Consider the following 27,337-nt stretch of genomic DNA (forward strand, 5'->3'; position numbering starts at 1 on the left):
TTTCTCCATCTCCTTTATCGATATTTAAGATAATAAACAAAAAGAGAAGTTCTAACAACTCGAGTTGCTGGAGAGGAGGTCCAATAGACGGATAAACAGTTATAAATGTATAATTACGATCATAAGGGGTTTAAATGGAGATTGGAATATTATTTATAATAAACTGCGATTAAGAAATGTGAAATTTTGAATGGAGGTGTGACTTGTGACATTCCTCTCTTCAAACCTCACCAGAAATCTCCACCTTAAACACTGTGTAACCGTGGTTACTGCTCTGTGCCCGTGGACACTTTCAAATCAAAGACTCAATTCACTCAATAAATGTGTAAAATAAAAATATTTTCTATTTCCAATCACTCATGGATACATTTGTAGAGATACAAGTAACAGTACATCAAACAAAGTCAAGCCAACGTCCTCTAAAGAGCTCTACTTTGCCCTTTAGTAGCTAAATAAAAAAAGCCACCTTGAACAGTGGGAAAATCCAAGTGCATGCTGGCAAAACTTGTAATTGACTGTTTAAAATCCAGATATTCAAAGTTACTCATCATGATAACACAGTAGCAAAATATCACATATCAAGAAAGAAAGGCTAACATGAAAAGAGTATTCTTAAGACATGATTACAGAAACAAGGTAATCAAACTGCACAACTTCAGAGAGACTAGTAACAAACAGACTCCTCTTAAAAATGTGAGTCCTGCAGAAGCGAAGGAAGGGCAAGAATGCATCCATTTCAGCAAGTGTGTGTGTGTCATGTAATCTGTGGGGACATGGGCAGCGAGTGACAATCTGAGGATCAGTCCATTAGCTCTTATTCACCAAAATGATACAATGTATTTGAAATTGAGCCTATTACTGACTCTTGGGGAAAGATTAGGCATGGCTCTTCTTTCATGATCCTGCAGCAGTACCACCAGCCTGTGAAAAGCTCCTCCAGTCAACTCAAAACAGGGTTTCACATGTAGGAGACATCTGCACATTGGGACATCGTGTTCATTTACTGGAAGGAACCGTGTGAAGGACTCGTGGGAGCTTGTAGACCACGACTTTGTGAGTAGGCTAAGATTTAGTATAAAAAAATATCTCTTCCTCGTCTTTGAGTTCTTCCGTTTTCACCCCACGTCACGTCCATCAGGCCAACCTGGAAGAAAGACTTCAATGAAATGACAGAAAACCTTACACCTTCATTTAATGCAGTTCCATTAATGCTGCAGCAAAACCCTGAAACCTAATGTTTCACATCCCCGGTAGAGTATTAGGGCATAAGGGGAACATGTGATTGCATTCTGAGAATAGAGTCGAACTTTCAGTATTAGTATTAGTTCATAAGTAAAAATATATTTTAGAGTAACCATTTTGAGAGTAAAGCTGAAATCTCGAGAATAAAGCCAACATAAAATAAAAGTCTTCTTCCTCTTACTTCCCCCCCTTATGCCCGGCCCTGAGGCTCCTCCGTAGATATTAAATGTAGACATTTTGTATGTTATAAAAAGAGGTTTTGTGTACATCAACCACTGGTAACGTACCTAGTTGCCATTTACTTGCGTTGACGGTGTTCCTCCGTGGTTGTTTTCAGCCCTCTGTCTACTGCGATTCTCTCGTTCCTCATCTTCTTCATCCCTCTCCTCGTTGCCACTGTGGTTCTTGCAGTATAGCCTTACACACACACACACACACACACACACACACACACACACACACACACACACACACACACACACACACACACACACACACACACACACACACACACACACACACACACACACACACACACACACGATGAGATTCGGTCGACGTGTAAAGACGTAAACTTTAAGGTGGCCAATGTAGTTTCTGCACGGGTGACACAATGCACTGCTAACAGGCAAGAAACATGGGCATAAAAAAAACGAGGAAGACTGCAAGTAAAGCATGCACGCTGTACAATGTAAAGAGTGCACGGTGTTATGAGGAAGGAAATGCATCAGACATGTTTGTCAGGCCTCAAGGATGCTTTTTGTTCACAACAAAGCTCCTTCGGCACCTTTAAGATCACTCTCATGCGTAATTGTGATAAACAAAACATTCAAATTGAAGTCTGAGTGGCATTGATTAGATTTGTGGTCCACCCGAGGATGACCCATGTAAATAAAACATAATACAATTATAAGTTCAAAAGATGTTTTAATGTTCAAAGCTGGTTGTGAAGCTATAGCACTTTATAGTTAACAGAAAATGTGTTTATCTGTACTCACTTGTAGATGCCACGCGCCATGTTTTCAATGTACTTGGCTTTGTCCTGCAGGCCGCAGTGGTAGTGGTAGGTCTTCACACACGCCTTGATTTCACACCCAATGGTTGCACCCAGCTGAGTGCAGAGTGTGCATTTCTGGAAAAACAAGACATTTATTTGTCAAAAACCAGGAGTAGTATTTAAACTCTTTCAAAGCTGTGCAGAAGTTAGTCAATCATTCGCACCATTCTTTTCCCCCTCTTGATTTCCTGGATGACTGTTTTCACCTCAAAGTTCCCAAATTCGGCCCGTGACGAGGTGGTCAGCTGCACCGTCCCCGATGAAAATAGCTGGAAAGGGTCATAGATTACAGAGAGATAAAAGTGGTGGAACTGTAAATGACATGTTCTGCAACAAACAGACATCCGCACACACAGAAATCTCACCATGCACTTGTAGTGAGCCGCCACTTTTTTGGAGTTATCGCTATGGAGCATGCCCCTTGTTTCGTTCTCTTCCTCGCCAGCATGACAGAAGCCACAGCGCTGGCCGCCATCTCCCGGGCTGGCCCTAAGAGGGGACCTGTCCCGCTAGAAACACACGGAACAGCACTCGAAAAACAGACGCCAATGGAGGTACAATTTCACAGATTGCTTTCGTGAAACAGACGGTGTTGCCTTACATGTGAGGAACTCTCCTCGTCGACAGCTTGCGAGGAAGTGGAGCGGGTGTCTTCCGATTGGCCACGAGATCCGACCCTGGATCTCCCCTTGTCAAACCTTCCTCTGCCCCTACTTTGTGGAGGCGATGAGTCCGAGTCATCGGCCACAGCTTCCTCTTCATCTAATGACGTACAAACAATCAGGGTTAGGATCAACTTTTCTGTTCATAAAAGATATCAAAGCAAAGAACCACAAGTGCATTTCCTTATGACTGTTTAGAGACAGAAATGACATCAACAACTTCAAAATAGACAATTGGGGCGATTGCTGTAATAGCAGGTTTTGTGGTAGTGTTAGAATTTGATTTACAATGATATATAAATAGACAATCATTATTACAAACAACTCAAATTCATAAGGTCTTGTTTGAATTATTTGTGGACAACAGAGAAAACGCACCCAGCTGTGAATCCAATCATCCATGCAGCCCGGTGAAATATCAGATGTTAAAGCATACTTTACCTTGAATGCCATCACGAGAGGCATCCCGGTGTTTGCGACAGTACAGACTGTGTTTGGGAGCAAAAGAAACATATTTTTATTTGATTTTACAGGAATGAAAACACTTTTTGTTTATTGTAGATGAATGTGAAGAAGAGTCCACATGCAAAGCGACTTACAGGTAAATCCCCTGTGAGGTATTCTCTTGAATCTGGGCTTTGTCCTTCAAAGCGCAGTAATAGTGATACGTTCTCCGGCACGTCTTCACGTCACAGCCGATCGTAGCGCCTGGCCGGTGACACGAAGAACACATCTGACGGGAAAGCAAACAGAACAATATCTTTAAGAAGAACAGCCACAAGCTTTGATATTCATTCAAAGCAGCAGACAACTAGTGATATGGCTCGTCAATCAGTAATGTGAAACGGGATTGTTTCACAATGTGGGTCGGAATAAGAATTTCTTTGCAAACATCACAGGCCATGACAGACACAACCGTCCGATAGGCCATATGTAAATATCATGAAAGCAATAGCATGGACGCACACAAGAATATATAAAAAATTTAAAATGAAATACAAATGGAACAAAACAGCAGAGGAAGCTAAATATTAATAATTGGGGTGTGAGGATCCATCGATCTGGATATCGATTCAATGATCAACAATCTAAAATAATCGCTGCAAAGTGAAAACATTGATTCATATCATCATCTTTAAGATACGCCTTTATTTTGAAATTCCCATGGCACGTCTGTGTCACCGTCACCATCCAAGATAACCTCCTTCCTACAAAGCCCAATAATAAAACTGTCAACATGTATTTTAAGTTGCTTTATGTGTAACTGATTGTGTTTAATGAGATATATATAAAGCACATGATATAGTCTCATGTCGATCACAGGCCCCTGAATTTAATTGAAATTGTGGCAGACTTTGTGATATCAGAAAATATCTAAAGAATCAATATATTATCGTTTCATGATGAAACTTTGGATTTATACCCCTAATTAATAGGCTTCAGATTTAAATATTTAAATATCTTCACATTACAAACATGCATAAGATGGTCAAAGTCAATGAAAGTAAAAATAACTATACAAGTATATTAATTAAAGTAAATAATGATTAGAGACGCATGTATAATAAACACTGCACCTGTAAATGTATGGATTGGATTTAGAGAACAGTTTCATATAATACCATGGCATGAGCTAGTGCCAGAACCACAATACATTACGTTAATAAAAATATAGTTTTATATAAAAGGAAACTGATATCAATTTAGAGCAATATACATGTTGTGCTATTTAAAGTATAGTGTTACAGACAGCTGCATACTATTACATAATGTGTGAGGGCAGTCTTCTTATTCAGTAGCTTGAGGATTGAGTCACAAACCATTTTTTCAAAAACTTGTAATACAAGATATTCGATATCTGAAGCTGATATTTTGATATTAAACGTGATATAAAACACGAGAGGGATCGGCTATAATGCTAATAGTATCAACAATTCCTCCTAAATAAAGCAGCTACTGCATGTTCTCATATATGCAGTGTTTGGCTGTGTGGTACTGTTACCAACAAGTAGCCTAATATACATTTACATTTAAATTGATTATAGTTTGCAGAATTCTGATAGGAGCCCAGTACCTCTGCACTCTGTCATTATGGTTCACCGAGAGGGACAGTTGGTACTTACCAATTTATTTCCCCTCTTGATCTCCTTTTTCACATCCTCAAGGGAAAATCCTCCAATGTTTTCGCTGTCTGAGTGAGATGTGACCAGGGCAGAGGAGAAAAGCTGCACAGGACATTTATAAGAAGCATAAATTGGTTTGTGCTTTTGATATGATGATATGTTAAATATCTGCATTTTCATTTCCCTCATGGCTCATACTGCTGCACCATTTTCCACACTACTGTGAGGGTTAACATACTGTAGAGGATATGTGTTTTATTAGAGTTGATTTCACACTAATCATAAACTTAGCATAAAACCCTGCATTTGCCATTTAGGCACATTTAAAAAACAAAACATTTTCTCAACCTGGAGGTCAGGATCTCCAGGATCCCACATTTATAAATCACTTCTTTCTGCTAAACATTTTTAACAGTTGTTCTCTACTTTGCTTCATGAAATGAACCTTTTTGTAGGCTTATAAACAAATTAAACAACCGAAAGACACAAAATCCAGTTTTCTGGCTGATTATTCTGCATATGTGACAAGGGTTGCAAGTAAGCATGACCTATTGTTGAAGGATCAGAGGGGGGTGAGGTTGAGAACAGGGTGCTCTCCTCACCATGCACTTATGGTGGGCTGCCACCTTCTGGCCGTCAGACACTATCAGCTGCCCGCACTCCTTGTCCCGGTTGGTTCTGCAGAAGGCACATTTAAGCAGCCGCGCTGCTGCACCTTTCCTCTGTCCTGACATGACCAAAGGCTTTACTGTTTGACCAAAACTGAAAGAAACAAAAACACCACAAATATGTTACGGTGACAATACAAGAGAACTGCATAATATAGGCTGGCAGATCATTTTAAATAGATATTATAGAAGACGTTATAAAAACAATTGCACAATTCACTCAATCAGCCAGCTTTGCCATGTCGTCCACAATATCAGCTCATTCGATTCAAACTGGATGTCATAAGATTAGCTGACTAATCGTGTAGTCAACTATTTGGATAATCGATTAATTGGTCATTAATCGTGCAAAACGTTTTTAGCCTCTCAAAATGTGGAAAGTTCCTGCTTTTCTCTGTTTTAGAGAAATAATCGACATATTAATCTAAAATGAAAATATGTGTTAGTTGCTGCCCTACATACAGCACATAGGTGAGTCCTTGGCAGTGTAGATACAAAATGAATGATGAAAATGTTGGCCCAACATTAAAGTAAAGTCATAAACAATATAATTGATAAAAAGGTTTTCAGTTGTTCAGTAATTAATGTGTTCATAGTGGGTATACATTTGTAAATATGCAAAACCACCACAGTAAGGGTATCCAAACATCCCTTACAGGAGTTACTGAAGAGGAAACTGTGGAACTCTGGAAATCAAGTTCTTACACCAACGACATGTGAGTATTGTGGAATAATAAAAAAACATTTAGGAAGGGAGCCATTAGAAACTCTTTCCCAGAAACAGCTGGACACAAAACGTTGACTCAACCATTACTCCGAGAGACTCCAACATGGAGCAGCTAAGAAATGCCCAGCGTACATCCTGAAAGCATTGCTCAGCAAAGCCTCTGATGGTCACACATGGCTCTACAGATCGACACTTTCTCAACTTCTGATCCTAGTTCATGTTGATTGATGCAGTGTTTCTGATAACACGTTACATATGAATACTAAAATCCACAGAACAAGTGTCTGCTTAAATTGCTGGCCGATACCAACATTTAGTGAGATCTTGCTTATGTTTAAGAATATTAAATAATGTTGTTCACCCCATGTATAAATTAGACTATGAACAAGGAAATCTGATGTTCAGTTTATCTTACACATAGGGGCTACTATTAATTACAGACAAACCTCCCATGAGTACTTTTTCTGCAAATGATGCAACATGTCTTCCATTCCGAATACAGTCTGATCTAATATTACACCACACCTTGTCTGCCCCAATTGCAGCCATCACATTCTCTAAAGAAATATTTAACAGTGGAAAATGTACAATTTTAGACTGTATTTCCTGTTGTGAGAAGCAGTGAAGACATACACATTACTAGGAGCTGGGAGGATTTGAATACTAGTATTGTATCATTTTCAGCTCCATTTTTATTAAACCTATATAGTGTAAATCAATCAACATTTTCATGAAAAGTATGCAAAGATTAGTTGCAAATCCATCACAGTGCTTTAAAATAGAGATCAAATCTCCAAATGTGTGCAGTCATTTGCAGATAGCATGTTTGATGGTGTCCACAATACGCTTCAGGCCCCACACATATATATATATTATATATATATATATATATATATATATATATATATATATAAACATATATATAAATATTGAATATGATGATTCAAAATATGTGCTTAATCCTTAATAGTCCATAAACGAAAGTGGGTGTTTTTAAAAAAAAATCCCAATAGCAGTGTGCTGCGACGCCTTGACAGAGCCATTACAGCCATGATAGCAGGGCCAGGAATTCACTGCGGCGGCGGAGCCAGCGTGCAGACACACAATACTGCCCGTGTAAATAACAGCAAATATCCTTTATATCTACCTCTGCTCTTGACTGAAATGCTCTCATGACACAATCCAGCACTACATGGCGATGTTGTGGTCGATTTGTCACAAGAACAAGGGAAACATAAAAAGTGGCTAACATTTCTGTTACAAAAGTTTTGAATTAAAGGGGGTGTGTGTCTCTTTCTCCAACAAACCAGCGATAACTGAGAACTAATTTCACTATGAACATCTCAACGCCCCGAAATCTCTCCCAAGGCCTTTTCATGCAGGGAAATAAAGGTCGGTGGTAGGAAAATATGACTCTTCGACATTATGTTCTGTTGAAAGACGAAAAACTGCGATTATTTCCCTTTAAATGTGGGAAATGATCATGACAGGCGCGGGTCTTCGCAAACTGTTTCGAAGTAAAGAGCGCCATACGTGATGTATCCCTGTGAAAAGAGAGCAGCTCGGCTTGTACGCCAGCAATACGGCCTGAAACGAGAATAGGCCATACAACACAGCGGCTATCACCCAGCCGCTGACACACAGCTCACGTCTTACCTGCTAATATAATTATTATCGCGCCGAGAAGGTGGAAAAGATGGGAAAGTGTTCCGAGCAGTGACTGTGTTTCTTTCCGTCCTTCAGAAGTGATCGTGGGCTTTTCGCACTAGTAGCATCAAGCTAGCTACTGTGCTCAGGGCAGCTAGACACTTCCGGGTATGGCTTTCAAAATAAATGTTTCGTCGTCGATCGTATGTTGCAATGTTTCAAACGTGAAAGGATGCAGGAGGTCAGTGTATGTAGGAGACGAAAGTGCTTTACAAAAACCCCTCAAGAAAATGACATTCATTTTATATAGTATCTACCCTACTTCACAAACCCATTATCTAATGGCAGGCCATGCTTCGTGCAGATTAAAACAATATTTTAATAGATTTTTATTTGTATTTCATTTTTTACATTTCATTAACAAACAGTATGGAAAACATATATATATATATATATATATATATATATATATATATATATATATATATATATATATATATTAATACATGAACCGATAATGTCAGGGGATGTATGATTGTGTATGATTAAGCTTCAATATAGTCTTCTGTGTCATCTGTTCTTAACTTGTGTGCACAATGCACAGTGGGTGTTGTGGCAATAGGAGCCCAACCACCCAACAGCAATGTGTTTGCCCTTTCCAGGTTAAATCCGACCATGGATTTAACAAATGAACATTGCAATACTAAGTTGGAAAGCAAGTATTGTTTAATGATGGTAGTTATTATATAGAGTAATTAGCAGAGGACCTAAGATGGATCCTTGTGGACACTCTGAAGCCATGGCAACAACAGTTTGAGCTCCACCAGAAAGATATACATTTGAACCAGCTGGAAAGGCAATTCATCAAAACCAATAAAAAACAGCTTATTTCACTAAATGTTGTGATCAATAGTATCAAATGCCTTTGGCAGATGTACAAAGAGTGCAGCACATTGTTGCTTTTTACTAAGTGAGTCAACACAGCTGGAATGTCAGCAGCTGTTATTGCACTACCAGATGTAAAGCTTAACTGCTGAAGGATGTTATTATACTCCAGAAAGGCTTTTATTGTGAGTTGAGTCTTTTTTAGACATACATGTTTTGTGTAAATAACAACAGAGACAGAGATGCATCATGTGAAGTAATGAGCACAAATCTTCTGATGCCTTTCCCTTTAAAAAACAACAACATCTGGATTGGTTGACTGTATCTTTGAGAATGCTGCAGGGTGATTTCAACCTACAATGTGTGTCATCAAGTGTTGGAAGGTGCATGGTGAAAGATGTGTAATGATGTGGGCATCATATCGGCACCATGCAGAGCAAAAAAAGTTCAATATGGTTGGACTGTTTAGCATGTTATGTAAGTATAGACTTTAGAGTCTGGATCAGAACAGCAATTACATGACATTATGACAATACTGTCAGTTTAAATCACAACGTTCAAGTTTAAATCACAACGTTCGAGTTTAAATCACAATGTTCGAGTTTAAATCACAACGTTCGAGTTGAGATCAAGAAAGCTTAAACATGAGCAATTGTTCTATCTCTCTCTCTCTATCTCTCTCTCTCTCTCTATCTATCTATCTCTCTATCTCTCTCTCTTTATCTATCTCTCTCTCTCTCTCTCTCTCCCCAGCTCTCTATCTCTCTCTCTCTCTCTCTCTCTCTCTCTCTCTATCTCTCTCTCTCTCTCTCGCTCTATCTATCTCTCTCTCTCTCTATCTATCTATCTCTATCTATCTATCTATCTATCTATCTATCTATCTCTCTATCTCTATCTCTATCTCTCTCTATCTCTATCTCTCTCTCTCTCTCTCTCTATCTATCTATCTACCTATATCTCTCTCTCTATCTATCTATCTATCTATCTATCTATCTATCTATCTATCTATATCTCTATCTCTCTCTCTCTCTCTCTCTCTCGGTGCATGCTGGGAGTTTGGTTGTGTGAGTGAGACGCTGAGCAGGTGCTAATTCGATACTTTCTTTTTCTTACTTTATTTAATAATGGGTTTTGATTTAACTTAGTTCATTGGTGACAGTTTGATTTAGTTTACTTTTTGGTGCGTTTGGGTGGATAGTCGGGGTGCTCTTGGGTGTTTTTCTCCTGCCGGTGTTCTGCCGGCCGGCGTCTGACGTCATGGCAAATGGAGACTATACCAAGCTAACGAGGAAGCACGGGATCAAAATATCAGCCGGCTTCCCGTGTAGCGTTGAGGAGATCGGGTTAGCTGTGGGAGACAAGGTCGGACATGGCAGTGTGAAGTCTCTGGCGCGGATGAACGGGGCTGTTGTCATCTTCCTGGACCAGGTGGAGCGGGTGCACCGCGTCATCGAGACAGGTATTACGGTGAGCGGAGTGTTTGTGCAGGTGATGCCACTCACTCTGCCCGCAACCAAAGTTGTAATATCTAATGTCCCTCCGTTCATAACCGATGAGTTTCTCAGCAGAGAACTATCCAGACACGGGAAAGTTGTTTCCCCGGTAAAAAAGATTCTGTCTGGATGTAAATCTCAGTTGCTGAAGCACGTAGTGTCTCACCGAAGACAGCTGTATATGATACTTAATAACCGAGATGCGGAGCTCAACCTCCGCTTCCACGTTAAGGTAGATGATTATGAATACGTGTTATTTGCAACTTCATCGGTTATGAAATGTTTTGGTTGCGGGGAGGAGGGACACACCGCGAGAGCCTGTCCGAAGCGCGGGGGTCCAGCTCCGCCTGATCCTGGAGGAGCGGCTGCCGCTCCCCCGGCGGGGGGCTCTTCGCTGGGAGAGGCCGCGGCTTCGGAGGAGGGCTCTCCGCTGGGGCGGCCGGTGGCCGCTCCACGCACCGCGTCAGGACGCGCAGCTGCTGTGTCCAGCTTTGTACAGGGGATAGGTGGTGTTAATTCACTTGGTGTGGTGGAAAAAAATGGGCAAAAAAAACAGGGAGAGGAAGTGCAGGGGGTGTCAGGTGGTATGGGAGGAGAAGAGGTAGAGGAGATAGGTGCTGTAGAAGAGATGGGTGGTGGGGAAGAGGTAGGTGGTACAGAGGAGGTTGGTGAGATGAGAGTAGAAGATTTAAAGGAGGTAAGTGAGGTAGCAAAAGAGGGGGGGAGTGCAGAGGAGGTGAGTGAAGTAAGAGTAGAAGAGGCAAAGGAGGCAAGTGAGGCAGAGGAGGTGAGTGAGGTAAGAGCAGAAGAGGAAAAGGAAGCGGGCGATGTAGTTGAGGAAATGGGTGGTGTAGAAGGAGAGAGGACAGAAAAAATACAGGTTCCGTGGAGTGAGCAGGTAGAAGAGGCAGAGATGGAGGAAGAGGTTAAAAAACAAAAACCTGCCACAAAACGGAAAAAGACAAGTCAGAGTGCATCCAGTGATGCCAAGAATAGTAAAGTCGGGGAGGAAGGACAGACAGGCAGGAAGCAGGGACAGGCAGAAGACAGTTTTAGTGAAGAGGAGTGTGTGTCAGACAGCAGCGACATCCCTGGTTTTACTCTGAGCAACAGCCAGAAAACAAAAATGTACTCAGTTGAAATGTTGAAAGTTTTCCTCCAACACACCAACACGGAGTAAAAGTGGAGGATTACTTCCCGGATTTACTCGTTTTTATTAGCTCAACCAGATTTCATATGAGCCAAAAAGAGTCTGGCCTCATTGAGCAGGAGGTTTATAGATTAAAAAAAACTTGTGCTTAAAGTAAAAAAAACAAATAAACAGTGATGATGGGGGTCTTAATTAATTAATTAGTTTTTAATTTTTCTTATTTTAACATCTCAGCCATGGATACTTTTAAAGTGGGTGTTTTAAATGTGAACGGAGCCAGAGTTTTTAAAAAAAGGACACACATTTATGAAACTGCAAAATTAAAACACATTGATGTCCTTTTTTTACAAGAGACGCACAGCGACGGCTCTAACGAGATAGACTGGAGGAGGGAGTGGGAAGGGGAAGTCATTTTAAGCCACAACACATCTCTTAGTGGAGGAGTGGGCTTCCTTTTCTCCAAATCTTTTACTCCAGTCTCACTGGAGGTCGAGCATTTTATCGAGGGGAGGTTGCTTTTAGTAAAAGCCCGGTTTGACCTTTTTAATGCTGTTTTTATAAATGTGTATGCCCCAACAATCGGTGCAGAGAGGAAGTTGTTTTTACAAAAAATTAATGATGTTTTAAATAGCTGTGCCTCGGAGGATTTTTTATTCTTGGGGGGAGATTTTAACTGTACAGAAAATGCTTTTTTAGATCGGAACCACGCAGAGCCGCATCCAGCGTCCCAGCATGTTCTGAGGCAGCTGGTCCGCTCTCATGGTCTGGTGGATGTATGGAGGAGGATGAACGCAGAGGCTAAACAATACACATGGTCCCACTTGCAGAGGAAATAGGATTTCCTCTGCCAGGTTAGATCGTATTTATTGTTTTAAACATCATTTTAACATTTTTAAAATCTGTAATATTATACCTGTTGGTTTTACAGATCACTCTTTGCTTTTATGTAATGTTTTTATTAGAAATGTGTTGCCAAGAAGCGCATACTGGCACTTTAACTCAGTTTTAACATTTGATAAAAATTTTAGAGAAGCTTTTATTTATTTCTGGAGTGTTTTTAGGCAGAGGAAGAGTGATTTTAACAGTCTTAGGCAGTGGTGGGACCATGGTAAGACTGAAATTAAAATGCTTTGTCAGCAGCACACCCTCAATGTCACACATGACATCACCAGATCTATGAAAGACCTGGAGGGTGATATAGTGGAACTAGAACAAATAAGTGAGTCCACAGGAGATCGAGGATATATTGAAATCCTCAAAGTGAAAAAAATGGCATTAGCCGACCTGCTAGAGTTTAAAGTCCAGGGCGCACTGGTCCGGTCCCGGTTCCAAAACGCCACCGAAATGGATGCTCCATCCAGTTTCTTCTTCGGCCTGGAGAAGAAGAACGGACAGAAGAGGGTAATCCACTCACTGCTCTCAGTCACAGGGCAAGAGATAACGGAACCAAGCCAGATCAGAACACAGGCTGTGAGTTTTTATTCCTCCCTATACTCGAGTGAGTATGAGGGGGAGGAAACGTTTTTAGAGGGGTTTTTAGGGGGACTACCTCGGGTATCCGAGGAAACCAACTCACAGCTGGAGGGGCCGTTGACCACACGGGAGCTACAGGCTGCTCTGCAAAAAATGCAAGGACGGCGGGCTCCCGGCATCGACGGCCTCACTGTTGAGTTTTTTAAAGCATATTGGGACATTTTAGCAACAGATCTTTTAGATGTTTTTAACGAGAGTCTGGCCTCTGGTTCCATGCCGATGTCCTGCCGCAGGGCCGTGATAACGCTCCTGCCCAAGAAAGGAAACCTGCAGGACATCGGAAACTGGCGCCCTGTGTCTTTGCTGTGTGTGGATTACAAGCTTCTGTCCAAGGCTCTGGCCACCAGGCTGGGGGGGGCTATGGAGCAGGTCATCCACCGGGACCAGACCTACTGTGTGCCCGGCAGGTCCATGGTAGACAATGTCTACCTAATTCGAGATGTTTTGGAGGTCTCCAGCTCATTGGGCTTTGATACTGGTCTGATTTCTCTAGACCAGGAAAAGGCTTTTGACCGCGTTGAGCACAACTTCCTCTGGAAAGTAATGGAGAAGTTTGGGTTCAGGAGAACTGACGGCCTGAAATATCTCGGCGTGTTTGTAGGAAAAGAAATTATTGTCCAGAAGAACTGGGAGAACGTCACAGAAAAGATTCAGGGAAAGCTTTCCAAGTGCAAGTGGCTGCTCCCTCAGATGTCTTTTAAAGGTAGGGTTTTGGTTTTAAACAACCTTGTAGCATCCCAGCTGTGGCACCGTCTGACCTGTGTAGACCCTCCCTCAGGCCTTTTAGCAAAACTACAGAAAGAAATGGTAGATTTTTTTTGGGATGGTCTACACTGGGTGCCACAGGGGGTACTGTTTTTATCCAGAGAGGAGGGGGGACAGGGCCTTGTCCATCTGGCCAGCCGAACAGCCACTTTTAGACTTCAGTTTTTACAAAAATATCTTACCGGCCCGGCTGATTTGGTGTGGAGAGATGTGACCAGCTGCATTCTCAGACGTGTAAATAACCTGGGGCTGGATGCTGCTCTGTTTTTAACTGATTCTAATTTTTTAAAGTTAAATGGGCTGCCTCCATTTTATCAGGGTGTTTTTAAGTCTTGGGCCCTTTTTAATCATAAAAGGTGTCCAATGTCGGACTCTCTGCACTGGTTGTTAAAGGAGCCTTTGATTTACAGAGCCAGGCTGGACGTCAGCAGCAGCAGCACACCCAGCCTGATGGTGGCGCTCTGCAGGTCCAGAACCCTGTGCTTGCAGCAACTGGTGGATGCAGTGGGGCCGGCGCTGAGTGATGCCCGAGCCCTGGGCTTGCTGCTGGGTCTGACCTCCGCTCGAGTGGCTGAGAGGATTCTGGAGCTGTGGAGCCAGAGGCTATCGGGGAAGGAGAAGAGAATAATAAAAGACTACAGTGACGGGAAGGTTTCTCCAGACCCAGCAGACCCTTTTCCAGAGATCAACCTGAGCCCAGGGCTGGGAGTACTGACCGGTCCCCTGCTCAAGGTCACTAACCCGGCAGGACTGACGCTGCACAGAGCCGACAAAAAGACTATATATGAACTGTGTAAAAAGCATCCACAAGAAAGGCCTGTGCAGCAGACCCTCCACTGTGTGGAGTAACAGACTGGGAAGTGGACCAAGCCCACAGTGGGGGTCTTTTTACAAACCTCCCCTCAAAAAGCGGACAGCCGACCTCCAGTGGAGGATTTTACATGGTGCCGTCGCTTGTAACGCTTTTATCTCCGCCATTAATCCTGCTGTTTTTAACAAATGCCCTTTCTGCAACTTACGTGAGACTGTATTCCATGTTTTTACTGAGTGTAAGAGACTCACAGAGTTCTTCGCTTTTTTAACATTGGTTTTTAGTCTTTTTAACGTAGTTTTTACCGAGAGTGTTTTTATCATGGGAGTTGCCTACAAAAAAGACAACAAAGAAAAGTGGCAGCTCCTAAATTTCCTCTCGGGAGAGGCAAAAATGGCGATCTACATCAGCAGAAAAAACAGAGTTGAGAACAGAGAGGGGCAGGAGGCCAAGACAGTGTGGCTCTGCAATATCAGGGCAAGACTCTGGCTCGATTTTAGGTTTCACAAACATACCGGGGATCTCGACACTTTTAAAAAACGTTGGTGTTTTAAAAATATTATCTGCACTGTGAACAATGAATGTTTACACTTTACACAGGTTTTTATTGGATAATTTTTATATATTTATAGAGTTATTTATAAATATATATTTTTTGATATGATAATATGATTTTTCGTTACACTTTATGAGTAAACTGTTTGTTTTAAGAATATGTAAATAAAGTGTTTTTGAAAAATCAAAAAATCTCTCTATCTCTCTATCTCTCTCTCTCTCTCTCTATCTCTATCTATCTATCTATCTATCTATCTATCTATCTATCTATCTATCTATCTATCTCTCTCTCTCTATCTCTATCTCTATCTCTATCTCTATCTCTATCTCTCTCTATCTATCTATCTCTCTCGGTGCATGCTGGGAGTTTGGTTGTGTGAGTGAGACGCTGAGCAGGTGCTAATTCGATACTTTCTTTTTCTTTCTTTACTTAATAATGGGTTTTGATTTAACTTAGTTCATTGGTGACAGCTTGATTTAGTTTACTTTTTGGTGCGTTTGGGTGGATAGTCGGGGTGCTTTTGGGTGTTTTTCTCCTGCCGGTGTCCTGCCGGCCGGCGTCTGACGTCATGGCAAATGGAGACTACACCAAGCTAACGAGGAAGCACGGGATCAAAATATCAGCCGGCTTCCCGTGTAGCGTTGAGGAGATCGGGTTAGCTGTGGGAGACAAGGTCGGACATGGCAGCTCAACCTCCGCTTCCACGTTAAAGTAGATGATTATGAATACGTGTTATTTGCAACTTCATCGGTCATGAAATGTTTTGGTTGCGGGGAGGAGGGACACACCGCGAGAGCCTGTCCGAAGCGCGGGGGTCCAGCTCCGCCGGATCCTGGAGGAGCGGCTGCCGCTCCCCCGGCGGGGGGCTCTTCGCCGGGAGAAGCCGCGGCTTCGGAGGAGGGCTCTCCGCTGGGGCGGCCGGTGGCCGCTCCACGCACCGCGCCAGGACGCGCAGCTGCTGTGTCCAGCTTTGTACACGGGACAGGTGGTGTTAATTCACTTGGTGTGGTGGAAAAAAATGGGGAAAAAAAACAAAAAAAAACAGGGAGAGGAAGTGCAGGGGGTGTCAGGTGGTATGGGAGGAGAAGAGGTAGAGGAGATAGGTGCTGTAGAAGAGATGGGTGGTGGGGAAGAGGTAGGTGGTACAGAGGAGGTTGGTGAGATGAGAGTAGAAGATTTAAAGGAGGTAAGTGATGTAGCAAAAGAGGGGGGGGGATGCAGAGGAGGTGAGTGTAGTAGGAGTAGGAGAGGTAAAGGAGGCAAGTGAGGCAGAGGAGGTGAGTGAGGTAAGGACAGAAGAGGAAAAGGAAGCGGGCGATGTAGTTGAGGAAATGGGTGGTGTAGAAGGAGAGAGGACAGAAAAAATACAGGTTCCGTGGAGTGAGCAGGTAGAAGAGGCAGAGATGGAGGAAGAGGTTAAAAAAACAAAACCTGCCACAAAACGGAAAAAGAAAAGTCAGAGTGCATCCAGTGATGCCAAGAATAGTAAAGTCGGGGAGGAAGGACAGACAGGCAGGAAGCAGGGACAGGCAGAAGACAGTGCTAGTGAAGAGGAGTGTGTGTCAGACAGCAGCGACATCCCTGGTTTTACTCTGACCAACAGCCAGAAAACAAAAATGTACTCAGTTGAAATGTTGAAAGTTTTCCTCCAACACACAAAAAACCAACACGGAGTAAAAGTGGAGGATTATTTTCCGGATTTACTCGTTTTTATTAGCTCAAGCAGATTCCATATGAGCCAAAAAGAGTCTGGCCTCATTGAGCAGGAGGTTTATAGATTAAAAAAACTGGTGCTTAAAGTAAAAAAACAAATAAACAGTGATGATGGGGGTCTTAATTAATTTATTTGTTTTTATTTTTTCTTATTTTAACATGTCAGCCATGGATACTTTTAAAGTGGGTGTTTTAAATGTGAACGGAGCCAGAGTTTTTAAAAAAAGGACACAAATTTATGAAACTGCAAAATTAAAACACATTGATGTCCTTTTTTTACAGGAGACGCACAGCGACGGCTCTAACGAGATAGACTGGAGGAGGGAGTGGGAAGGGGAAGTCATTTTAAGCCACAACACATCTCTTAGTGGAGGAGTGGGCTTCCTCTTCTCCAAATCTTTTACTCCAGTCTCACTGGAGGTCGAGCATTTTATCGAGGGGAGGTTGCTTTTAGTAAAAGCCCGGTTTGACCTTTTTAATGCTGTTTTTATAAATGTGTATGCCCCAACAATCGGTGCAGAGAGGAAGTTGTTTTTACAAAAAATTAATGATGTTTTAAATAGCTGTGCCTCGGAGGATTTTTTATTCTTGGGGGGGGATTTTAACTGTACAGAAAATGCTTTTTAGATCGGAACCACGCAGAGCCGCATCCAGCGTCCCAGCATGTTCTGAGGCAGCTGGTCCGCTCTCATGGTCTGGTGGATGTATGGAGGAGGATGAACGCAGAGGCTAAACAATACACATGGTCCCACTGCAGAGGGAATAGGATTTCCTCTGCCAGGTTAGATCGTATTTATTGTTTTAAACATCATTTTAACATTTTTAAAATCTGTAATATTATACCTGTTGGTTTTACAGATCACTCTTTGCTTTTATGTAATGTTTTTATTAGAAATGTGTTGCCAAGAAGCGCATACTGGCACTTTAACTCAGTTTTAACATTTGATAAAAATTTTAGAGAAGCTTTTATTTATTTCTGGAGTGTTTTTAGGCAAAGGAAGAGAGATTTTAACAGTCTTAGGCAGTGGTGGGACCATGGTAAGACTGAAATTAAAATGCTTTGTCAGCAGCACACCCTCAATGTCACACATGACATCACCAGATCTATGAAAGACCTGGAGGGTGATATAGTGGAACTAGAACAAATAAGTGAGTCCACAGGAGATCGAGGATATATTGAAATCCTCAAAGTAAAAAAAATGGCATTAGCCGACCTGCTAGACGTTAAAGTCCAGGGCGCACTGGTCCGGTCCCGGTTCCAAAACGCCACCGAAATGGATGCTCCATCCAGTTTCTTCTTCGGCCTGGAGAAGAAGAACGGACAGAAGAGGGTAATCCACTCACTGCTCTGTCACAGGGCAAGAGATAACGGAACCAAGCCAGATCAGAACACGGGCTGTGAGTTTTTATTCCTCCCTATACTCGAGTGAGTACGAGGGGGAGGAAACGTTTTTAGAGGGGTTTTTAGGGGGACTACCTCAGGTAGCAGAGCAAACCAACTCACAGCTGGAGGGGCCGTTGACCACACGGGAGCTACAGGCTGCTCTGCAAAAAATGCAAGGACGGCGGGCTCCCGGCATCGACGGCCTCACTGTTGAGTTTTTTAAAGCATATTGGGACATTTTAGCAACAGATCTTTTAGATGTTTTTAACGAGAGTCTGGCCTCTGGTTCCATGCCGATGTCCTGCCGCAGGGCCGTGATAACGCTCCTGCCCAAGAAAGGAAACCTGCAGGACATCGGAAACTGGCGCCCTGTGTCTTTGCTGTGTGTGGATTACAAGCTTCTGTCCAAGGCTCTGGCCACCAGGCTGGGGGGGGCTATGGAGCAGGTCATCCACCGGGACCAGACCTACTGTGTGCCCGGCAGGTCCATGGTAGACAATGTCTACCTAATTCGAGATGTTTTGGAGGTCTCCAGCTCATTGGGCTTTGATACTGGTCTGATTTCTCTAGACCAGGAAAAGGCTTTTGACCGCGTTGAGCACAACTTCCTCTGGAAAGTAATGGAGAAGTTTGGGTTCAGGAGAACTGACGGCCTGAAATATCTCGGAGTATTTGTAGGAAAAGAAATTATTGTCCAGAAGAACTGGGAGAACGTCACAGAAAAGATTCAGGGAAAGCTTTCCAAGTGCAAGTGGCTGCTCCCTCAGATGTCTTTTAAAGGTAGGGTTTTGGTTTTAAACAACCTTGTAGCATCCCAATTGTGGCACCGTCTGACCTGTGTAGACCCTCCCTCTGGCCTTTTAGCAAAACTGCAGAAAGAAATGGTAGATTTTTTTTGGGATGGTCTACACTGGGTGCCACAGGGGGTGCTGTTTTTATCCAGAGAGGAGGGGGGACAGGGCCTTGTCCACCTGGCCAGCCGAACAGCCACTTTTAGACTTCAGTTTTTACAAAAATATCTTACCGGCCCGGCTGATTTGGTGTGGAGAGATGTGACCAGCTGCATTCTCAGACGTGTAAATAACCTGGGGCTGGATGCTGCTCTGTTTTTAACTGATTCTAATTTTTTAAAGTTAAATGGGCTGCCTCCATTTTATCAGGGTGTTTTTAAGTCTTGGGCCCTTTTTAATCATAAAAGGTGTCCAATGTCGGACTCTCTGCACTGGTTGTTGAAGGAGCCTTTAATTTACAGAGCCAGGCTGGACGTCAGCAGCAGCAGCACACCCAGCCTGATGGTGGCGCTCTGCAGGTCCAGAACCCTGTGCCTGCAGCAACTGGTGGATGCAGTGGGGCCGGCGCTGAGTGATGCCCGAGCCCTGGGCTTGCTGCTGGGTCTGACCTCCGTTCGAGTGGCTGAGAGGATTCTGGAGCTGTGGAGCCAGAGGCTATCGGGGAAGGAGAAGAGAATAATAAAAGACTACAGTGACGGGAAGGCTTCTCCAGACCCAGCAGACCCTTTTCCAGAGATCAACCTGAGCCCAGGGCTGGGAGAACTGACCGGTCCCCTGCTCAAGGTCATTAACCCGGCAGGACTGACGCTGCACAGAGCCGACAAAAAGACTCTATATATGAACTGTGTCAAAAGCATCCACAAGAAAGGCCTGTGCAGCAGACCCTCCACTGTGTGGAGCAACAGACTGGGTTCAGGAAGTGGACCAAGCCCACAGTGGGGGTCTTTTTACAAACCTCCCCTCAAAAAGCGGACAGCCGACCTCCAGTGGAGGATTTTACATGGTGCCGTCGCTTGTAACGCTTTTATCGCCGTTATTAATCCCGCTGTTTTTAACAAATGCCCTTTCTGCAACCTTACGTGAGACATGTATTCCATGTTTTTACTGAGTGTAAGAGACTCACAGAGTTCTTCTCTCTTTTAACATTGGTTTTTAGTCTTTTTAACGTAGTTTTTACCGAGAGTGTTTTTATCATGGGAGCTGCCTACAAAAAAGACAACAAAGAAAAGTGGCAGCTCCTAAATTTCCTCTCAGGAGAGGCAAAAATGGCCATATACATTAGCAGGAAAAACAGAGTTGAGAACAGAGAGGGGCAGGAGGCCAAGACAGTGTGGCTGTGCAATATCAGGGCAAGACTCTGGCTCGATTTTAGGTTTCACAAACATACCGGGGATCTCGACACTTTTAAAGAACGTTGGTGTTTTAAAAATATTATCTGCACTGTGAACAATGAATGTTTACACTTTGCACAGGTTTTTATTGGATAATGTTTATATATTTATAGAGTTGTTATTTATAAATGTATATTTTTTGATATGATAATATGATTTTTCGTTACACTTTATGAGTACCGGTAAACTGTTTGTTTTAAGAATATGTAAATAAAGTGTTTTTGAAAAATCAAAAAATCTCTCTCTATCTCTCTATCTATCTATCTATCTATCTATCTATCTATCTATCTATCTATCTATCTATCTATCTATCTATCTATCTATCTATCTATCTATCTATCCCAATTGTTTAACCTAATAATATATTTATGTTGGATTAAAAGTTAAGATTACAGTTTAATTATAATAAAAATAACACCCTCATCTTTTTTGTCATAAAATAAATAAATTGGATATTGAATATTCTTGAAGAATGTTTTTTCATCGCAGAATATGCTGGATTGCTTGTTGAGGACTTGATAAGGAAAATGTCTACTAATGCTAATAGTTATTATAGTTTTTACAAAAGTTAAATGCATACACATCAGTCTCAAAACCTAAATATTTCTAAACTAATTTTCTTTGCCTTATCTTTTCTCGAGAATTTAGGTGCACTCAGTTACTGTTACAGGGCAGTCCGGCAGAAGGGGCTTCCAGTGTATTCTTTAATCTGTCCACCCACACAAAATGTGCGATCCCTGAAACATGCGCACCTACAACGAAGAGGGATTTCCACGTCCTCGCTTTGGTCAATGTGATTGGCCAACATTGGTGGCAGTCATTTCGTAAAGCAAAACATACCCGCCCAGTGTCCCCGGGATGAGGAGAGGACGAGAGTTTCAACAGAAGAGAACAGGGAAATGAAGTTGTCAGACAGGCCAGCACAGCAACTCTCTCTTTACAACTAGGCAGCTAACCTAGCAAGTTAGGTGACAGGCGGTCACGAGTGGAGATTTATATGAAATATCACAGCTATGAAGGTCGTCCGTTTGAGCAACTTGTAGCTACAGTTAGTACACGTTAGATAGCTACAGCCACAGATCTCATATAACGTTACAGACGGTTCAAAGTAGCGTTACAGTGGAAAAAAAGTGGGGACAACTTGCTAGCCTTCTAGCTAACCTTTAGCCACCGAACCTCCTTCAGCTTCAAAACTACAGTTCACTCGGTGAGTCTTGACACCCTAAACTGAATATTTGAGCAGTGTGTTATGTGTGTTTTCCACGGTACTCGCTGTCCACGTACTGACGCCAGGTTGCTAGTTTCTCGCTACAGCTAACTAGGTCACAAGCTAGCTCAACTTTGCTGCTGAACATTGCTGTAACGTTGACATTGTTGCCGTCTTATTCCCCGTTTTATCCTCGTTTCAGTTAGAAAGTTCGCGTTTTATTCAGACTGGGCAAATGTTAACTTATAGAGAAACTAATAACCAAGGGAAAACACATCGTGTAAGTGTTACTTAAGCGCTAATCTACCCGCATTATCTTTGATAAGTAATGTAAGGTTAGCAATGTTAGCTAGCTGTGTGTGCTGTCATGGTCTTTAACACTCCAACTTAATGGTTTTACTTTTGAGTGTCGATTTTCGGTCAGACAGTATAACTAAAGCTGTATCGTTGCTTTTTCAGGTGAGAGCTTTTCAGCCATTTCCTCATGCAAAGAGGTACAGGAAGTTGAATTGCTTTAAAAGCATATCATAGTTATTTGAAACGGTGTTTTATTTCATCAGACATCTGGGCTTGGATCGCCAGTCTTCAGTCATGCCTTTTCCTTTTGGGAAGTCTCAGAAGAGTCCAGCTGATATAGTGAGGAGTTTGAAGGAGAATGTGGCATACATGGAAAAGATGGATGCTGGGGACAGCAAAAAGTGTGAAAAGGTCGGCAATGGACTGTCTCATATTTGCAATTAGTGTCTTGTTCTTAAAACCAACTGATAGTCTTAGTCATTAACTATCTTTCCATAACCAAGGTCGCAGAGGAGGTGTCCAAAAACCTGGCTTCACTGAAGGAGGTACTGAGCGGAACGGGTGACAAGGAGCCTCAAACCGAAGCAGTGGCTCAGCTTGCTCAGGAGCTGTACAACACCAACCTCCTCATTGCTCTCATTGCAAACCTGCAGAGGATTGATTTTGAGGTGGGGAAAAGTACTTATTTCTGCAACGACTTTATATGTGTGAAAAGTATTGATCCCTTTTTGCCGATACCAAATGGTCAGCGGCCCACCCACTGTATGCCTGATTTGAACATCGATGCCCAAAGCAAAAATGTCTTTGCATATCATCAGCACCCAGTCAGCCATTCATCTCTCGGAGTGCTTTTTTTGTTTTTTACAGGGGAAGAAGGATGTGGTTCATTTGTTCAGCAATATTGTGAGACGTCAGATTGGCACCCGTACACCCACGGTAGAATACATCTCTACGCAACAACAGATCCTCTTCATGCTTCTGAAAGGGTAAGTTGATCTTATCAGGCTGCAGGAACTCAATATTTGATACATGTTTAATGTGAGTGCCTTTTTTATATATACAGTTATATGCAAGGCAAGTACTACCTAAAATAATCTTAAACTGTAACTAATATTTACTTTGAGGTACCTTTTTTAAAGAGTGTTTTGTTAAGTCACTTTACCTCAACATGCCTTGTGATTTTCAACATTACCCAGTATGTGTTTCGACAACTCCCAGAGGAACGAGCGTGAACTTGTTGCATTCACCTGTGGGTAACGTTGATGAAGAGAGTGATAGTAGTGCTGCGTTTACAGCTCTAAAGAAACTGAGTCATCCCGCCTATTTGAAGAGCATGTATTACGGCTGCATTGTATAATGGTTGATTGAGGGTGCTGTATTTGAACTTTGTTCCAAAATGTCTCTAAAGAGGAACATCCAGTTTGATTGATCAGAGATGGACATCAAAACCTGACATTTAACATTGATGTGTAAGATGATTCTTCTGCTAATAGATTCCCTTTTAGCTGCATGGTGAACTGTCTACATTTGGCCAGCTATTTTCAGACGCATCAGAAATACCTTACCATAGAAAATGAGGCCTAGAAGTGTATTTTTCATCAGTACAAATTCAAATGTAATGCTTCATTAACAGTGTTTAGGGTGGAATTCCCTTTAAGTGACTTTAATTATTTTCTGTTTGTATTACATTTACAGTGTTTGTTTTCTAACTGTATTGAATGCTAATGATGTAATGGACTTGACCTTTGCCTGACATGTATTAACCTGCACAGATATGAGAGTGCAGAAGTGGCTCTGAACTGCGGAATGATGCTGAGAGAGTGCCTGCGACACGAGCCTCTGGCACGGACAGTGCTCTTCTCTGAAGACTTCTACTGCTTCTTCCGTTACGTTGAGCTCTCAACCTTTGACATTGCCTCAGATGCTTTTGCCTCATTCAAGGTACACTGCCATACCTTCTGTTTCTAGCATTTTCATACCAACTGTTCTTATATCTTATCTCTTTCTTCTGTTCCCTCTCAGGATCTCCTCACAAGACACAAGATTATGTGTGCGGATTTCCTCGAGAACAATTACGACAGGGTGAGCTTTTGAGCGGGGATTTTGATCTTTAATTCAAAGAATGCCCGTGCCGTGCCTAATATATTTGTAAAATGTCTATCAGGTGTTTACAGAATACGAGAAGCTCCTGCATTCTGAGAACTACGTCACCAAACGACAGTCTTTGAAGGTAAGAGCTCCACTGCTCTGTCTTTATTTGAGCTTCAGATTCAAGTCTAACTGACATTACTTCAGTTGATTGTTTATTGCCTTTTAATAAGGTTTCCATGATAATTACATTATTTTAATTGTATAATATTTTTCAGCTCCTTGGGGAACTTCTCCTGGATAGGCACAACTTCACTGTTATGACAAAATACATCAGTCGGGCGGAGAACTTGAAGCTGATGATGAACTTGCTTAGAGACAACAGCCGAAACATCCAGTTTGAAGCGTTCCATGTGTTCAAGGTGGGCACATAAACATGCGTCAACAGTTTACTCTTTATTAATCTAGATTTACTGTGAAATACTACGAATATTTCCGCAAGGAAAATGCTGTCGAAGTAGGTTTGGACAATCTTGAAAGTGGTGTTTTTAAGAGAAGTTTGGATCTCATTTTCAATCACATTATCTCGCTCTCCTTTTTTAAAAGGTATTTGTTGCAAACCCCAACAAGACTCAGCCCGTGCTGGACATCCTGCTGAAGAACCAGACCAAACTCGTGGAGTTCCTGAGCCACTTCCAGACTGACCGGTCAGAGGACGAGCAGTTCTGCGATGAGAAGAACTATCTGATTAAGCAGATCCGGGACCTGAAGAGGCCCGCAGCACCGGAGGAAGCTTAAGGCGGTGGGGACGAGCGCTCCATCAGGTGGTAGATGTGTAGGTGGTGGCTGGAGCTGCGGAAGGCTAAGAGAGTCTAAAAGACATGCTTCATTAAATTTAATATTAACTACAAAATATAGGAAAAAAAGTAAAGATTACTTCCTTCACTTTCTGTTTATTTTTTTTAGTTTGGATGTGGAGGTGATTTTCCATCCAACAACCTGAGTGGGCCAAGAACTGTTATTTAAACCATAGTGCTTCTTCTTTAGTGATAATGAAATACATTTAGTCTGTTCTTGTAATGTTGGACCTTAAACTGTTACCCTTCCACATACATTGTTGCTGGCAGAGACCGTAGAACGACAAAAAAATGTCACCCCATTCACAGCCAATGTGTGTTCTTGAAAGTCTTTCTCAGAAACGTGTCTATATTTTAGAGATTGAGAAGTAAATATATTATTTTTCTAATGTATCTTCATGGTAAACAGTTTAAAACCTACAGTAACCCTTCTCTCTGAACATTTAGTCTAACTAATTGCATAGGTTTGGTTTATTGCCTTATTGTCAGCTGTTGTGTTGTACAGGGACTTTAATGATCTTTAGAAATACGGCTTTGACAGAGTGACACATGGATCATTATAGGCCAGGTCAGCACATAGTAATTTTTGGTGATTAATGTGTAGATAATAGGCCTTTTGGTTGCATGTGTGAGGTTACAGAGGTCAGAGATGATCCTGCAGTGCTGTGCTTGCCAATGCATTAGCTGGCACAGGAAGAGGAAATCAAAACCATAGCGAATCAATTAATTGTGCTGCGATTTTTCTTTTCTTTTCTCTTTTTTTAGGCTGTGCTCAGCAAGGCTTACATGACTGAAATAGAAACAAGGCATCAGATAATGCTGCAGGGTCGCAGCCAGCCATTCAATGCTAACACGGACAGCCAGAATATACCAATTGATCTCACTAGGAGCATCTCATCCACACATACTCAGCACAGATGCAAAGGATTCATTTAAAAACACATGACTTAAATTATAATTCATGGGGTTTAAAACAACGTGATGTATGCCATGTTTGGCATTTCTCCTTTACAGCATAAACACAAGACATAATATTGCAGTTTACAAGGAGGTGTTGCCTATGGACATGCATCATAAGTATGTTACACTGTAAATCTGTTATACTCATATGAGGGCGTGATGTCCATCCATCCATAGGGACACACAAACCTCTCCACCACGATAAGGTGATGGTTCCCAGAGAGGGCGTGATGTGTTATTTAAAATTAGTGGACATGCCGAAGAGACTTCGTTCTAACTTTCACCAGGAATGGCTTTTTCCTGAAGAAGTTCCTTCATCAAGTTTTCATTTGACTGGAATACTTTGCTAAAACTAACTATATCGCCTCTATTGTATGTATAAAAAAAACAACTCCCATCCATACAGTTAGTTACTTTAACACCAAAGAAAAACAGGGTGGCAGACCTTTTTTAAATTTCATGTTCATGTCTTCTTTTCCGATCTGATTGTAATAATACATTTTAATAGAATACACTGTAAAATGCCTGTGATGCACCAGAAAGCACGTCGTCCTATCAGATGTCAACACATTGTCAAAATAACCACATGCACTTTTAAAACAACTTTTGTTTTGGATGACGAGCACTGAATTTATTGAGTTCCTCACGTGCATCACTGATTAGTTATATTTCTTTAAAAAAAAGACTTCTGTTAAAATAATTGCCTTACTTCCGCCATTGTCCCTAAAATGGCACATTGGGGATTTCAAGCAATATGTTGTCTGTGTGCACAGTCTTCTAGTATATACCTCATGGGATTTGAGTTTGCAGATGCTGTGTTCTCTTTCCTTTCCTTCCTAGACAGGATATTTTATTTGACAGTTTAAAATACACAGCAGTGGTTTGTATGCATGCCTAAACTTGATGTATATGTTCAAACTTGAACAGGGACTGCGACCTGGTTTTCACAATGGAAAGCTAGATTTTTAAACTTAAATATTTCATTGGGTGGTGCCGCACAAACGTTAATTCATAATGAATTGCAGTGCGGTACCTTGTAATGAACGTTGCCTTATTTAAAGACATTTAATGGATCGTAATGATTATGTAAAAATTCCAGACCTTTTTAAACCAAAGTCGATATGAAAAGGGTAAAAATGTACATTTCAAGTCCCAAATGCATTACTAGTTAATTTCTCAGATCCACATCTAGTGTAGTGTAGCTTCATCACCAACTGCATTATGCTTTAATGGGATCCTGTGAGTGTAAATATATATTTTAATAGACTACACTCAGTTGTGCTTAATTAGCTTTTAAAATAAATCACTATTTGGTACTCTGCACCAGATA

General features: G+C 41.9%; 2 protein-coding genes across 2 annotated transcripts in view; one reads left to right on the top strand and one right to left on the bottom strand.

Moving 5' to 3' along the window:
• Positions 1-318: 318 nt before the first annotated feature.
• Positions 319-8,303, bottom strand: phf6 (PHD finger protein 6). Its single transcript, XM_029440923.1, has 11 exons — positions 8,136-8,303; positions 5,687-5,846; positions 5,085-5,186; positions 3,561-3,694; positions 3,403-3,449; positions 2,901-3,061; positions 2,665-2,808; positions 2,464-2,568; positions 2,241-2,374; positions 1,530-1,659; positions 319-1,144 (listed from the first exon to the last, which is right to left on the bottom strand). The coding sequence occupies exons 2-10, from the start codon at positions 5,816-5,818 to the stop codon at positions 1,530-1,532; spliced, it is 1,089 nt and encodes a 362-aa protein (XP_029296783.1). The 5' UTR covers positions 5,819-5,846; positions 8,136-8,303; the 3' UTR covers positions 319-1,144.
• A 13,054-nt stretch (positions 8,304-21,357) lies between these two features.
• cab39l1 (calcium binding protein 39, like 1) overlaps positions 21,358-27,337 on the top strand; it is a 6,812-nt gene continuing 832 nt past the window's right edge. The window contains exons 1-9 of the mRNA XM_029441568.1: positions 21,358-21,805; positions 22,366-22,513; positions 22,606-22,770; positions 22,970-23,088; positions 23,875-24,043; positions 24,125-24,184; positions 24,267-24,332; positions 24,469-24,612; positions 24,797-27,337. The exon at positions 24,797-27,337 is cut by the window's right edge and continues 832 nt beyond it. Coding sequence (XP_029297428.1) covers positions 22,397-22,513; positions 22,606-22,770; positions 22,970-23,088; positions 23,875-24,043; positions 24,125-24,184; positions 24,267-24,332; positions 24,469-24,612; positions 24,797-24,988 — 1,032 coding nt within the window. The 5' untranslated portion in view covers positions 21,358-21,805; positions 22,366-22,396 and the 3' untranslated portion in view covers positions 24,989-27,337. The remainder of the gene's footprint in view (positions 21,806-22,365; positions 22,514-22,605; positions 22,771-22,969; positions 23,089-23,874; positions 24,044-24,124; positions 24,185-24,266; positions 24,333-24,468; positions 24,613-24,796) is intronic.

Source organism: Cottoperca gobio, chromosome 10, assembly GCF_900634415.1.
Source record: "Cottoperca gobio chromosome 10, fCotGob3.1, whole genome shotgun sequence".
NCBI lineage: Eukaryota > Metazoa > Chordata > Actinopteri > Perciformes > Bovichtidae > Cottoperca > Cottoperca gobio.